Source organism: Procambarus clarkii, chromosome 66, assembly GCF_040958095.1.
Source record: "Procambarus clarkii isolate CNS0578487 chromosome 66, FALCON_Pclarkii_2.0, whole genome shotgun sequence".
Lineage (NCBI taxonomy): Eukaryota > Metazoa > Arthropoda > Malacostraca > Decapoda > Cambaridae > Procambarus > Procambarus clarkii.
Genome location: NC_091215.1, coordinates 26,132,065 through 26,148,256, shown reverse-complemented (window position 1 = coordinate 26,148,256; position 16,192 = coordinate 26,132,065). Strand labels below are relative to the sequence as shown.

General features: G+C 39.1%; 2 protein-coding genes and 1 long non-coding RNA gene across 9 annotated transcripts in view; 2 read left to right on the top strand and 1 right to left on the bottom strand.

Moving 5' to 3' along the window:
• The window catches only part of LOC123769159 (RNA-binding region-containing protein 3), a 55,151-nt gene that overhangs the window by 29,252 nt on the left and 9,707 nt on the right, over positions 1-16,192 (top strand). Inside the window, exon 1 of one of the 5 annotated variants that reach the window (XM_069309905.1) lies at positions 14,535-14,678. The exons of 1 other annotated variant lie outside the window; for it this stretch is intronic. The gene's annotated coding sequence lies outside the window, so the exon portion shown is untranslated. Of the gene's footprint in view, positions 1-14,534; positions 14,780-15,569; positions 15,850-16,192 lie in introns of those variants that run through there. 3 more of the 5 variants (XM_069309904.1, XM_045760150.2, XM_045760145.2) reach the window with 3 other exon arrangements.
• Positions 1,968-5,276, top strand: LOC138355159 (uncharacterized). Its single transcript, XM_069309909.1, has 5 exons — positions 1,968-2,122; positions 3,191-3,411; positions 3,616-3,667; positions 4,503-4,578; positions 5,138-5,276. The coding sequence occupies exons 2-5, from the start codon at positions 3,329-3,331 to the stop codon at positions 5,254-5,256; spliced, it is 330 nt and encodes a 109-aa protein (XP_069166010.1). The 5' UTR covers positions 1,968-2,122; positions 3,191-3,328; the 3' UTR covers positions 5,257-5,276.
• On the bottom strand, positions 5,107-16,163 carry LOC138355160 (uncharacterized). Of its 3 annotated transcripts, XR_011223878.1 has the most exons (6): positions 16,149-16,163; positions 14,224-14,439; positions 11,092-11,254; positions 9,431-9,595; positions 8,090-8,188; positions 5,107-5,203 (listed from the first exon to the last, which is right to left on the bottom strand). It is a non-coding gene; the product is annotated as an uncharacterized lncRNA (long non-coding RNA). The 3 variants fall into 3 exon arrangements; XR_011223877.1 differs by lacking the exon at positions 16,149-16,163 and having other exon boundaries at positions 14,224-14,564; XR_011223879.1 differs by lacking the exons at positions 9,431-9,595; positions 16,149-16,163 and having other exon boundaries at positions 14,224-14,564.

The window sequence follows — 16,192 nt, the reverse complement described above, 5'->3', positions numbered from 1 at the left end:
CCATCGGGTACTTATCAACTGGGTGCTAAGTCATGTGGGAATAATAGGAAATGAGATTGCAGACGAAGCTGCAAAACTTGCAACAACTGGTGACGTTTGAACAATCCCGGAATAAGTGCTTCACTGACGAATTTTGTTCGAACCACAACGCTGTAAATGCTTCACCCACGTACTGCAAATACAAATAATCGCCAACAGAACCTAAACATCTAACCTAACCTATGCATATATATGCACAATATGCTAATATATTATTATATTAATTTATATTTTCCCGTTTTGAACGAACAGCATATTAAAATTTATGAATGCGTCTATGGGGTCGACCGCTGGATGTAATGGACTTGAGCCGAGGACGGGTTGAAATGCTTCACCCACGTACTACAAATACAAATAATCGCCAACAGAACCTATAACACCTAACCTAATCTGCGGCGAAATATGAACAATATGTTAATATATAATAATATGAATTTATTTTTTAGAAAGCTCCTATATTGAATGAACAGCAACTAGGTAAAAACTGCTAAATGTATCTTTGGGGTCGGCAACTGGAGGGAATTGAAATTGAAATTGAAATTGAATTGAAATAAGTTTATTGATGTAAAATACACACAAAGGGATGAGGTAGCTCAAGCTATTCTCACCCCGTTCAGTACATCGTGTTAATACATACTTATACACACATCACAAACAATAAACATATTACCAAACATTCTGAGAGATAAACATCTACATTTCCTCCTTTACACAAGTATGTCTGGAGGGAATGAACCCGGCCTGAGGGCAGGTTGCATATACGATAAACATTCAATTCATCATATACTGATTAAAGTAAATAACGTAATATATCGTATTCGACCCTGAAACAGCACAATATGGGCAGATTCAGACAAACAGAAGCTATCCTATGACTGCAATATCTCCATTGGTCAAACTATTAGCGATAAGATCTACCATTAATGTATAATGATTTACTGTAAATATATAGCTCTTGAAATAGCACGTTCTCTGTAACTAGCTGACATTGTAACTATAAGGTGTGAAGGATAGATGAAATTATTTATGTAATAATCTAAGATGAGGTCTGATAAAGACCTTTTGTGCCCTCTGTAATGCTTTTTGCACTACCGCTCACAGGATGGGCATGGGGTGCACAATAAACTAGCCGCCTCCGACGGTAAGTCAACCAATCTTTGTAAAAATTTATTGTATGTATGTACCTTACCTAAATAAACATTTTATTTTTATTTTTTTTTTATTTTATAAATCAATGAGGACCAAATGGGAGACCAGTGATCAGATGAATATTACAGACTCAATAGTAGCCTTCTCTTCTTGTATATAAATGAAAAAATAAATTCGTTTGTTTAATTCTAATGCTTGTAGGCGAGAACAGTTGTGAACGCCAGCTAGCGCACAAGTACATGAGCGCCCAAAATACTTTTACACAAAAGACATGTACAGACAGGCGTGTGGCTTCTGACTTCTTTTTTATTGATTAATATTAAATATTAGGCGCTTACCTATAATAGTTATTATTTTATGCAAGTATAACTATCACATAATAAATATAAAAGGAGTTTATCAAAAAACTGACAGAAGTGTTGTGTTTTGTGCGTTGTATCGTGTTTGTGGGCATTCGGGTGTGTTGTGTTTACGCTGGCGGGCGGCGTCCTTACCAACTCCGGATTATGTCTATTACATCACTAAACTTCATTTAATAACTATATGCCTGTTAAATAGAAGATTTTAATTGTTAATAGCATTATATTGTCGTTTTAATATGGAACACGTACACATATGCGAAACGTCTAAAGCTGGTGTCCGAAGTGGTAAAAATATTAGTGTGCGATGTTGTCAATGTACGGAGTGTCTTGTATCCAAGTCCATAGGAATTACCGTTTGTCCTGGCGCCATCTATGTTTTGACAGCAGTACTACTAATGTTCCCACGTTATGTGATGATCGCCATACGGGTGTTACGGTCAGTTGCTCTTCTATATATGTTTATGGACAACGTAGGTGATTTGAGGCAATTTGCGGCCAGAATGAAATAGTATCCACGCGGTGAGTGATGGAGGAGGATATATACTGCTGTGTACTCGACCAGCGGGTGAGAGGTAAGTTATATCGAACAATTATGGGGAATAGATGGGTTATTTTAAGCGTAGAATGTCAGGTAACCGGTAACTACACAGATGGGGTAGTGTTTTTTTAAGTCTTTATTTACTAAAGTGGAACATTACATTATCCCTTTAGCTGAACAAGTCTACTGGTGGGGGAAGTAGACGGGTTTTATGAAAGTATTTTACCTAAATATTTGTATTTGGTTAACTAGTTCAGCCGTTACCAGGGAGGGTGTTCCTTTAATCTAATCTAAAAGTTCTAGCCGGACAAAGTGATTAAATAAAGAAATTGAATAGAACGAAGTGGTTTGCCAGGGTGCTTAACATTTAGTTTAGTTCACTTACTATGCAGCCCATGCTTAAAGCATGCAAGTTTATCATATTGAATGTACCGTAGTTTTACTGCTTTTATTATACCGTTTTTACCCTATTTAATTATGTCGGGTAAAGGCCGGTCGTGGAAAGTTCCTAATATAGCAAGTTTTAAAGGAAAAGTTTGAGTTAACTTTAACGCTTAAGTTAGTGACCAATTAGCTTGGTCTATTGTGAGGAAAGTTACTAGAATTTAACATTGCAAGTGCCATTTCTCTCTTTTTGAGAAACATGAATAGATACATGAATCGCATAGTTTTATTACTAAATGTTCATGGATTAGGTTGCATAGTTGGGGAAAGTGATAAGGTTTGTGATTTTGTGTACCTTGACTTCAGCAGAGATATTGATAGTGGCGCAAAATTGATAGGGGCTCGGATCATTGGGAATGCTGACTGAAGTTGATTAGGTCATGGCTATACCAAAGGAAATTGGTATAAATGGGGTTAAGTTGGGAGAAGTGTTGTAAGTAGTGCCTAAAAGCTCTCCTTGGACCTTGGTTATTCGGAAGATTATGGTTTAGACTGCAATAGTTGCAGAATTGGCAAATAAAAAATACCGATGCCCTATATAGTTTTGAAATGGTTAAGACTACCAGATGCAGTTTAATGCTGACAAATGTAAGGTTTGGGGGCTAGGTAAAGATGAGATAGATGTTGTAGATTGTTAAGAGTATTAAATTTTTTGCAGGTGGTAAATTCTCCCCGAGCTGGCACTGCTCTCCAGCCTGGGATGTTGATTGGTTAGTCTTCAACTGCCTCCCAACATGGTAGTGAGGTCCTGAGCTGACATGCAGTGAGGAACGTGGAAAGCTTCCTGAATTGGCACATGGTATGCCTCCCTTTCAAACCAGCAGCTGGCACAAATGTTCCAGCTAACATCAGAATAGTGGATGAAGCCCACACTAAAATGTAAGTGGTACAGTAAATGGACACCCCCCCTCCCTTTTGACACTGAACAGTTGGGAGGAAGGGGGGGGAGAAAGTGTGGCTTATAGTTCTATTGCTACAGAATCTTTTGCCATAAGCCAGTAGCAGTGCCTATTGGCACTTGCTATTCAGAATCACATTGCTATGCAAATAACTTTTTAGTAATATTTACTGTTCACATGACAGGTTGTGGAAGGTCCTGGCAACAGAGCTGCAGGAAAATACTTGCAGATCTACAGTAAGTAGTGTTGTGTACATTGGAATTAGAGGGTAGAAGTTAATTGCTAAAAACCTATTAAATATTAGGGTATGGAAGTCTAGGCTTAGGCTAGTGGGTACCATATCTGCAAGTTTAGTCCTTTCAGGAATGTATTGAATAGAATGGTATGTTGAAATTCTAATGTGGGGCATTAGATCTTAAACAGCATAGTTGAGGGTGTTTTATTAATAATTTTAATGGAATATAAATCTTGTTTAGTTAACATTAAATGTTTGTTAAATAAGCTTTAATCTATAAATGTATAACACTGTTAAGGGTAATCATGAGTCAAATAAAGTTAATGGCAGGAAAAGTTTTGTTCAAAGTGATGGTATTTTTCCCTTGAAAGTAAAAAAAATATTCAATGTTTACTTTAGCTTGGTTTTAAATTTATATAGTTTTCCAGAATGTGGTTTGGAAAGTCTAGAAGTCCCTCTGTCAGTTGGAAGAGTTACCCGATTCTGTTTAAGCAATTGAGTTGTAGTAAAGGTTAATCTGAATAGATTTGCATAAAAGTAAAAAAAATAGTAATAACTTAAACAATATAGCATTGGCTAAAGATAAATGTAAATTGCCATTGAAGTGCAGTTGTGGATAGTTTCTCGAATGACATTTACTGAAACTTGGCAAATTGATGCCATATATATTTATATTGCTAAATTAGATCTTTACTACTGCTACTAGAATATGTAGGAAAGGTAAATTCCTTAAAGAAATTTTTTCCATCTGAATTTGTAAAGTACTGAATGCTAATTTGAAAAGTAAAGCAAGATTGGCATTAAATCTGAAATTAATTTGTTGAAATATTTTTCAGGTGAAAGTGATTATGATGCATGGACTGGCTTGGAGTGAGGCTCCTTTACTCTGCAAAAGGAAATCTACAAAAGTGGGTGAGTTTGAATTTGATGTTTTAGCTATATCAATGACCTAATCTTAATTCTCTTATCTAGTCCATTTATAGGTGTGTAACCATGTCCTACTGTTACAACCCACAGGGGATGATGCAGTTTGTACTGATCCTACCCCATTTCATAAAAGGGGACCAGGCAGTCCTGCAGATTTCCCTGGCTTGGCTTTTTCAGAGCTTTGCTCTATTACCCATCTAATAGATGGACTAGATTTGCATAGGTTTAGGGACCCTTAACAATGGTTACATTGTTAATTCTCGCAGGGCTTGTTTGCTGAATGGGTGGATGCATCTAAAACTTTAGTGCCTGGCATGCATTGTACAGTGCTTTCAGTAAAGCATATGTACAATGTGTTGTTGGCACTAAAGTGGTGGATGTAATGCACCCATTCTGGGAACAAGCTCTGCACTAAAATCAGAGGAAGGGATAGGCCTTGCTGAGCCTATCTTAAAAGATAGGATGTTAGGATTTTTGGCTTATTATTAGGCATTGGTGATAATAAAAGTAGTGTCCCTGTTTAATGTTTATTTTTCTTTTACAGGTGATTGTCTGGAGTTGTCTTGGCCTTTTGGATCTTCTGTTCATCTAGGAGCATCTGTCCCACAACCTGAAACAGGAATAATTAGATGTATTATAAATACTATATGTAAAACTTATTAAATAAAACAATTTTAATGAAACTACTTTATATACCTTATCCTGAAATTATGCTGGAAATTATTGTTTACTACTATTGATGCAATGTTTAAACATCTGAAATTTTTTTAATTTGAAAATAAATACTTGGTAAAATTTACACCTTTGTAACTTGTTACATAGGTGCATGCAAAATGCATTGAAAAGATGTAAAAGTGGACTACCTGTTCAATTTACATAAACTAACATTGCAAATTAGTCTGAAATATTAAAGTGGAAGAAACTTTAGTCAATATTTTAGTTTTCATATTTGAAAGTAAATTTAAAGCTATGCAACACCTTAGCTTTGTATAAATTATAATTAAATTAACTAAAGATCATTGTTAAATTTACAAAACATTAGAAAAGTGACACTGAAGCATCTATACAACATTGTGAAAACCAAGTCTTTGGTAACAAATTTAATCAAAGCTCTTAAATGATTTGTCTGCCAAACTTCAGATATTCTGAAATATTTTACCTAGATTAAAACCAATATTGTTTGAAAGGGCAACACAGATTACTGTCAATTAGTTTGACCTAACATCTGCAAGGTCCTGAAGGAATGGAATTTTTTTTTTTTTTGTAAAGCTGTTTGCTAAAAACAAACCCTGCCTAATGAACCTGCTCATTTTTTTTAGAAATGGTAATTGCAACATTACCAAAGGCCATTGTTTTAATAGCCAAAGTACCAATTGAAAGACCAAGAAGCAACAAACAGGTACATGGTAGAAAGGACAAAAGAATGGTTACGAGGACCCTTTCATTTGTTAAAGAAATGACTGGGAAAAATGCTGTCATACCACAAGGGGTCTTAACCCTTGTCATATACATCACTGACATTAATCTAAATATTACCAACCACAAAAATTGCTGATAACATGTTATAAAGAATATAATATTGAGGCCTTAATGCAGATCTCTAACTCTACAAATAGTAACAACACTAGCAATTTCTTAATATAAAACAGAAAAAAATCCAAGACCTTGCACGTGAGCCAGAACAATCCATATCACAACTACCACATTAAAATGAAACAACAATGAAGGTAAGGTAATTGCCAAAAGAAGGCACCAAAGTGCGAAATAATCAGAGGGCGCTAAATATCACCAAGAATGCCAATACGGAACAAAAACGCATACGGCGAACAATATCAAAGGTATTGAATTTACCAAGAATTTTATCGAGGGACAATTGACAGTGAGGGATGGTCGGGAAGCAAGACACGTAAGTCCTGGAAGTCAGGACATGTAGAGACAACGGTTTGGACAATAAGAAGCAGGGCAGCGCTCCATTAAGTGCCCGTGAGTTAAACGTGTATGACCAATATACAACCTCGCCAGAGCCGTTTCCCACCACCGGTTACAGTGGTAGAAGGAAGGCCACGGGAACACACTACTCTTAAGAGCACGCAATTTGTTACCAGTAACAGAAGACCAACAACCCTGACAACGGGCAAGAATGGGGAAATGAATAACTGGGTAAAAGTCATAATAAGGAATACCTTTACGGGAGATGGGACAGGTGCGGATAGCTTCCTTAGCGGCAGTGTCCGCACGCTCATTTAAGAACACACCAATATGGGTGGGAATCCAGTGAAATTCCACTGTCTTAAATCTACTGGAGATAAGAAACAGCCAATGTTGAATTTCAACTACCAAAGGATGGACTGGATTAAAGGATTCTAGAGCCATGAGGGCACTGCAAGTGTCAACTACAAACACAGGAGGATTGACAGCGAGAAAAGAGTTGATGAAGAGCATAGAGAATAGCATAAAGTTCTGCCATGAAGATGCTAGTCTCCGGAGGCAGGAGACACAAAGGTGCAGTCAGGAAAAACAACAGAGTAGCCTACACCGTCTGCAGACTTAAGACCCATTGGTGAAGACGGAAATAGAGTGGAAGTGTGAAGAAAAGTGTTCAAGGAAAAGGTGATTTAGAACTGTAGGAGGGGTAAAAGTTTTAGTCATGTGGGTCAAGGATTACAGAATTTAGGAACGGGGACCCCTCCATAGGGGCAAAGACGGAATGACACGAGGGGAAATATTGGTAACACAAACTGAAAGAGCATTTTGTAAGAGAGACAACCGTACAGAAAGAGATAGGTGGTGAAGGGGAACAGGAACCACAGGCTGGGTAAAGGTCAAGGCATGACATAAGCAAGAGTGAGGGTGCTGTAAGGACCGTACAAGGTGGAGAAGACAGTAGCGATCATGGCGATCCTGTAGAAACAGGACGCCAGTTTCAACATACAGGCTTAGGGTAGGTGTCAAAGGAAAGGTACCAGAGCTGAGCCGTAACCCAGTATGATGCAGTGTGTCCAGATGGTGAAGGGTAGAAGGAGAAGCAGACGAGTAAACAGGGCCATAATCGAGTTTAGACAGAACGAGAGAGGAATGTAAAGAGAGGAGCAGTGTCGATTAGCTCCCCAAGAAGTATGGGACATGACTTAAAGTTAGTTAAGGGCCTTAGAGCATTCAACTCGGACGTAAAAAATATTGGGCGACAAAGACAAACGAGTGTCAAAGATTAGCCCTAAAAGCTTTAGCAGATTCTTTGTACAAAAGGGGATGACCCCTGTTACCTAACAGTAAATAGGTATCTGGGAGTTAGCTGTTACAGGCTGCTTCCTAGGGGGGTGCGTGTGTGGGAGAAAAAAAAATTTAGTAGTTAACCACTGAACTGCTCTGTCTCCAAATAACACCCTGGTGCACAAGAAATAAATTCTTTCCAAAAAATTTTTTTCTCTTCTTATATTGTTAAAATGCAGAGTCTGATCACGGGGAAACTAAACAAAAAATATTGTATGTGACTTACTTTAGCTGAGATGGAGCTGGGAAGTTGAGCAAATTATGGGCGCTGAGCGTTGGAGCGATGGGGGTCTGTCGGCCCCGCCACCCCGTGCGACGGCAGTTGCTGCGAATAAAATGTTGCGCAATTATTTTGAAGTTTCTCATTCATTTCTTCTTTTTTTTTGCTGTAATATTATTTAAAAGTGTGTAATTTGTGGAATTTATATAATTCAAAGTATAGAACATCGCTATGCTCAAAATTATGGGCCTCATATATGCGACATATTCTACAATCAAACAGTGTTTTTGCTGTTATTACACTATATACACACATTGTATATACCCATCTACGTATGTATTCACCATAACGATCCACTATGTTGGTATGGTGAGCCCAAAAAACATGAGTGAGCTGCCACACCCTGCCAGTCCTCCCTCCCTCCTCCAACACATTACTCGCCAACATTCCTCCTCCCAAAATACTGTTATTGTGTTTATTACACTATTTACACACGTTATGTATAAGTATGTACATGTTTTATTCATGTACATACGTACATACTTGCCATCTCCTCACCTCTCTCTCTTGCCTACTTAATGCTCTTGCTTCCCTCATCTCATCACAATCGACTTTATAATGGTCCAGGATGGATCGAAATGTCGTCGTCTATTCAATTTCCAGTGTGTGGTTTGGTCAACAATGAAATCTTCATGCAAGATCTTATAAAGAAAACCCCTAGAACGAGTTTTGCAGATACGAAAGAGTTTAAGGTGAGTAGGGGATGGTTTGAGAAATTTTGAAAAAAGACGTGGTATTCATAGTGTTGTGAGGCATGGTGAGGGTGCCAGCTCAGACAAAGTAGGGGCTGAAAGATTCGTTCGTGATTTTAAAGATTTTGTAGATACTGTATTGATGGATATATTCCACAAGTGTTTAATTGTGAGGAGACATGGCTATTCTGGAAAAAATTGCCGAAGAGGACATACATTACCCAAGAGGAGACGTCACTGCCCGGACACAAGCTAACTTGGGCTAACTTGTGTCAGGATAGGCTAGCTCTTGTGCTGTGTGGCGATTTGAAAATTAAACCCTTGCTCGTGTATCATTCCAAAAATCCAAGAGTTTTAAAAAATATATAACGTGCAGAAAAACTGTGATGTAGAGTGGTTTGCCCTGCCATCAAAAAATATCTGCAAGAGAAAAGTTTGACACTAAAGGGCCTGCTTCTCGACAATGCTCCTGCTCATCCTCCAGACTTGGAGGATGCATTGTTGGGGCCACTTTTTTTTTTTAGGGATATTCCTGCATGGGCCCTAAGTTTCTGGCTAATGAACCAATGACATGAAGGAGGAGTTTTCAACCTACCTTATGTTAGGTGTGCAGGGGTCAATAGGCTGAACATAATGTCAGGAGCAAAGGGGGGGCGTTTGCCTCTTCAAACACAATTGTGACCATCTTCATCTCTTCGAACTATCCTAAATGCTCTCTTCACTTGTCTGACCAAATTGGGTGTCCAGACCACCTTTGAATCTGAAATTGTAAAATTAATAGTAATTTCAGAATATTCAGTCCATTTATTCTAACAAAATTATATACAGTATACTGTAACTGAAATTTTACAGAATGATAAAGGCAATTTAGTAACTTTGTTAAAATACACATGGGGGAAATACATGAAAATAGGTTAATATGGTTTGTAAGGTTGATGGGAAATGTTTATTACTGTTATGATTTAAAAGATGTATAGCCCTGATACTCCATCCTGGGTGCATTCCACCACGTAATGACCACAGCAAAAGTTTTCCACGAAGCTCTATTGTCACACAAACTTTTCACATTTTCAAACTTGATTCATCTTTTTCCCCCTCGTTCCAGGGGTTTTCTTTAAAAGGTCTTCATGCAAATGCCTTGGTTTCTCACAAATGATGGCCTCTGAAATGCTATCACCTGCTAACTCTTTGTTGTGTATCCAAATTAATAAAAACTTTTCAACATCCTCAAGTGTTTGTGTTCTTTGTTTCGGGATTGTTGATATGCCTTTTGCCACTTTAACGCTCATAATGTCCTTTTTCTTAGCAAGTATAGTGCATATTGTTGACATAGATTTGTTGTACTGCCTAGCTAGTTCAACAACCTGTGCACCGTTTTGACGTTTATGAATGCTCTCTTGTTTTTCCTCTATGGTCATTCTCACATGTGTTTTCTTGGCTTGAACCTGACCACTGGCTTTCTTGGGACTCATGGCAAGATATATAATAACAAATTTTATGTTCAAATAGCCAAAAATCCCAAAACAAATGTAATGCTTTATAAAGAATTCAGGCGCGATATTTACTAGGCAGGAGACACTGGTAAACTGAGGTGCGATCACCATGCCACCACGCGCAAGGTCAGCCCATACGCATATTAACAAACTCATTTCCCGAGGCAAAGTTTGTAACCCGATTCAAATTTATCGAAGAAATTAGGCTCGTAACCCGAAAAGTTCATAAATATTCATTCGTAAGCCGAGGTGACACTATATATAAGTAAAAAATTAAAATTTTGTAGATACACTGTGCTGTATTGATGGATACATTCCACAACAAGTGTTTAATTGTGAGGAGACATAGCTATTCTGGAAAAAATTGCCGAAGAGGACATACATTACCCAAGAGGAGACGTCACTGCCCGGACACAAGCTAACTTGGGCTAACTTGTGTCAGGATAGGCTAACTCTTGTGCTGTGTGGCGATTTAAAAATTAAACCCTTGCTCGTGTATCATTCCGAAAATCCAAGAGTTTTAAAAAATATATAACGTGCAGAAAAACTGTGATGTGGAGTGGTTTGCCCTGCCATCAAAAAATATCTGCAAGAGAAAAGTTTGACACTCAAGGTCCTGCTTCTCGACAATGCTCCTGCTCATCCTCCAGACTTGGAGGATGCATTGTTGGGGCCACTTTTTTTTTTTTTAGGGATATTCCTACATGAGCCCTGAGTTTCTGGCTAATGTACCAATGACATGAAGGAGGAGTTTTCAACCTACCTTGTGTTAGGTGTGCAGAGGTCAATGGTTGAACATAATGTCAGGAGCAAAGGGGGGCGTTTGCCTCTTCGAACACAATTGCGACCATCTTCATCTCTTCGAACTATCCTAAATGCTCTCTTCACCTGTCTGACCAAATTGGGTGTCCAGACCACCTTTGAATCTGAAATTGTAAAATTAATAGCAATTTCAGAATATTCAGTCCATTTATACTAACAAAATTATACATACAGTACTGTAATTGAAATTTTACAGAATGATAAAGGCAATTTAGCAACTTTGTTAAAATGCACATGGGGGAAATACATGAAAATAGGTTAATATTGTTTGTAAGGTTGATGGGAAATGTTTATTACTTTTATGATTTAAAAGATGTATAGCCCTGATACTCCATCCTGGGTGCATTCCACCAGGTAATGACCACAGCAAAAGTTTTCCACGAGGCTCTATTGTCACACAAACTTTTCACATTTTCAAACTTGATTCATCTTTCCCCCCCCCCCCTCGTTCCAGGGGTTTTCTTTAAAAGGTCTTCATGCAAATGCCTTGGTTTCTCACAAATGATGGCCTCTGAAATGCTATCACCTGCTAACTCCTTGTTGTGTATCCAAATTAATAAAAACTTTTTAACATCCTCAAGTGTTTGTGTTCTTTGTTTCGGGATTGTTGATATGCCTTTTGCCACTTTAATGTTCATAATGTCCTTTTTCTTAGCAAGTACAGTGCATATTGTTGACATAGATTTGTTGTACTGCCTAGCTAGTTCAACAACCTGTGCACCATTTTGATGTTTATGAATGCTCTCTTGTTTTTCCTCTATGGTCATTCTCACATGTGTTTTCTTGGCTTGAACCTTACCACTGGCTTTCTTGGGACTCATGGCAAGATATATCATAACAAATTTTATGTTCAAATAGCCAAAAATCCCAAAACAAATGTAATGCTTTACAAAGAATTCAGGTGCGATACTTACTAGGCAGGAGACACTGGTAAACTGAGGCGCGATCACCATGCCACCACGCGCTAGGTCAGCCCATACGTATATCAACAAACTCCTTTCCCGAGGCAAAGTTTGTAACCCGATTCAAATTTTTCGAAGAAATTAGGCTCGTAACCCGAAAAGTTCATAAATATTCATTCGTAAGCCGAGGTGTCACTATATATAACTAAAAAATTAAACTCAGGATTACTTTCAACCCCCACCCCTTTTGCTCTACTCCATCGCCACCTACCTTCACCCCCCTCTATGATGTACTCTTCCATAGACACCTACCTTTGCCCCCCTCCTCCCCTCTACTCCTCCATCATCACCTACCTTCACACCCCCTCCCTTCTCCTCCTCCATCGTCACCTTCCTTTCACCGTCCTCTATGATGTACTTTTCCATAGACACCTACGTTCACTGCATATAATGCTCCCCTCTACTCCTCCATCGTCACCTACTTTCACCCCACCCCCCCCTCCGCTCTACTCCTCCAGGGCCGCAGACAATTTCACGAGCGTGAGAACTACGAGTTCTCTAACTACTCTCACACTCCTACTCTCTCACCAGTGAGGGGGAGGGAAGGAGGGAGGAAATGAAGGAAGAAAGGTGGGGGAGAGAGAATAGGCAGGGGGGAGGAGGGCCTAGATACATTTCTTCCATATAGATAGGTAGACTGAGGGAGAGCTGCTTGCCAAGAGCCCTATCAGACAGGCTTCCTATTCCTCAACCCTCCCTAATATGCCACATCCTGGTCAGGACAACTTGCTCGATTGTTATTCTTGGTGTGACTCGAGAACTGACCTCGAGACGGGGTATGGGCATGGATTATCTCCCTGGGGCACGCACCTCCCTGCCCCAGCTCTCTCTCTCTCTCTCTCTCTCACATAATCTATCAAGGGTCTAACATGAGGTCATTGTGCCTACCAGAAGTGTATATGTCCAAGGCTGGCCACCTGTCTGGACCATTCAAATGTATAAACACGTAATTAGTCTATTAAAATTATATATAATGCTACAATTATAAATTAATTTGTTCATGGTCATTCGTTTATCAGTATTTTAATATGAGGTATATATACGCATGTATGTATACGTTGACGTACACATATATGATTATGTGTATAGAATGATTATGATTATGTGTATAGAATGATTATGATTATGTGTATAGAATGATTATGATTATGTGTAATCATATATGATTATATCTAATGGAATGCATTAGTAAGTGATGTGGTGGAGGCTGACTCCATACACAGGTTCAAGTGTAGATATGATAGAGCCCAATAGGCTCAGAAACCTGTACACCTGTTGATTGACAGTTGAGAGGTGGAACTAAAGAGCCAGAGCTCAACCCCAGCAAGCACAATTAGGCGAGTATATGAACGAATGCACATGTACACTTTCAAATGAATTAAGATACCTTGAGATACACAATGACTTAGTTTAAGTAGTTTAAACACATTATGGTACTGATTTTGACATGCTGATGTCTGGAAAGGAGAGGGGGTGTGGGGGGTTATTGTCTGAGGTGGAGGACCAGAGGAGGGGGTCAGTGGAAGGATGGTGGCTGGAGGGATGCCATTGTTCTAATGGTTATGAAAACAATTATTGATGGCAGGAATTCAGTGGGTGTGTACTTCACCCGCACCATCACCATACTGTGCCCTGCTACAACACCCCCCCCCCCACTCCACCCATGCTGTGCAGGGCGTATTACACATTATGGGATAACCGACTGTCTGTCCATTCCTGTCTGCTCGTTATGCTGCCCTTCCTTTTGAAAATTGTCTGCTTTATCGACTTCCTTCAAGACCACACGTTAGCCTCTTATCACGCCCTCTTACCACTCTCAGGGAGCCGGCTCTTCTATACAATAGTTACCACTCAGTCCCCAAGGTGAAAGAGTGTTCGGGCATATGACTTGTTACGTGTACTTATTTGCGATTCGTTTGGGCTGTCACGTGTGGTGATTAGTGTTGGGTAAGGCTAGGCCAGGTCAGGTCAGACTAGGCCAGGTCAGACTAGGCTAGGTAAGGCTAGGCCAGGTCAGGTCTGGTCAGGTCTGGCTAGGTCAGGTCTGGTCAGGTCTGGCTAGGCCAGGTCAGGCTAGGCAGGGTGAGAGAAATAAAGCGGCAGGTACTTACGTTTCCGAGAAAGTAGCGGCGGTAGTATATTGTTGATTTAGATTGTTGTTGTTGTTGTGTTGATTTAGGTTCGACGACATCCTGAAGCTAGTAGGTGGCGGCCTCATCGCTCTCGAACTTGTTGTTGTTGTAGGGGATACGAGGCACACCCAATATCCCCCTTACATTGATCACATCGCACACTAATATTTTTACTATTTCGGACACCAGATTTGTCTGTTTCGTATATGTACCTCTAACACACACCTCTGTTTTAATCACCGTTCCTCTATCTACAGCACAAAGCAACAAGCACCTTGGTAACTCCGATCATCTTCAACATAAACGCGTCCAACAACATCAGTACTGGTGCAGTCATCGGGGGGACAAACCCTTCATGCAAACTGCACCTACTATCAACAAGAAGAAGAAGAACCATTAACAGTATCAATAGATGATACTGGAGATCTGTGGAGGTGCGACTGGACCCTGCGTGACGGGAGATGTATCCCTTGTTTCTTGTGATTGATTGATGAGGATTAAGCCACCCAAAAGGTAGCACGGGCATGAATAGCCCGTAAGTGGTGTTCTTGTTAGTCACAGTTGATTTTTTTTTTATTGAGGCTGGTATTTTATCCCCTGATTCCATGTATAACTAACCATCCTGTGAGATGGGAATATTTAATGAACTTATAGCTAGTTTTTGATATACACTGTGTAATCTTTCATATAGAATAGGGTAGCAGCACATTACTGTGTATACCTAAGCTTGTTAATAATAACAAAAAAAAAGTTAGTTTCTATCGATAGGGAGAGCGATGGTTCAAAAATCCTTCTTTAAAATACGAATATCTTTCCTATCTCACTGAGATCTAATCTCTGTGATTAAAATGCAAAATTGACTTTGTCGCTGCCTTTTTGATAACGTATACAATCATAAGCTTATTTGTGAATCTCTATTAAACAGTAAATCAGAGAGCGTGTAAGGTTCCGTGTTCCATGTCCGAAGAAACGGAGATTTTACATAAATACAGTACATGATAGTTTAAGTAGCGAACGCATACCAACAAATAACGATTAGTATCTATAACAAAAATATTGTTCTATGGAGTTGATTTAACTTCCAACCATGTATTTTTAAATAATCTTTAACGTTTTCTGGCTAGTTATGTTAGATTTGATTAAAAATACGCATTCTACTTGTTAACATCATAAATTAAATTTGCGATAATTTGAGCAGAGAAGTTCGACGACTGGATCACTGTGTACAGAAGGTTGATATGCCAGCAAACACTTTCCAGAGAGCAATATATCTTGGATAAGTCGCTCCACGATATTGTTGCTTGGACCATCGACTTCCTTTGATATTTTTTTTTTTTTTGAGATATATACAAGAGTTGTTACATTCTTGTACAGCCACTAGTACGCGTAGCGTTTCGGGCAAGTCCTTAATCCTATGGTCCCTGGAATACGATCCCCGCCGCGAAGAATCGTTTTTTCATTCAAGTACACATTTTACTGTTGCGTTAAACAGAGGCTACAGTTAAGGATTTGCGCCCAGTAAATCCTCCCCGGCCAGGATACGAGCCCATGACATAGCGCTCGCGGAACGCCAGGCGAGTGTCTTACCACTACACCACGGAGACTGTTAGTATTACATATTTACATCTTATTTTGTTATGAAATGATATTTTTTCAGAGTAAAATTATGTTTTCTCATTTTCTGCATCCAGCATCCACATTATAGTGAGTAAATATACCATATTACTTCATTGCTTACGTAATGCTAGGAAGGTTTGAGTAGCTTTGGGTCTTTAGTGGACAGAATCTCCAATAGATGGGGCGAGAGTCGCCCCATCTCTCTCGACCGGGCGGGACTCGAAACTTAAATTAAAATTGCTATATCATTGGTCTCCAACATGATATATTTCCTTTGATGCACTCACAATAACGATTATAGCTCTGTCTTTCTGGAGGCATGTAATATTTT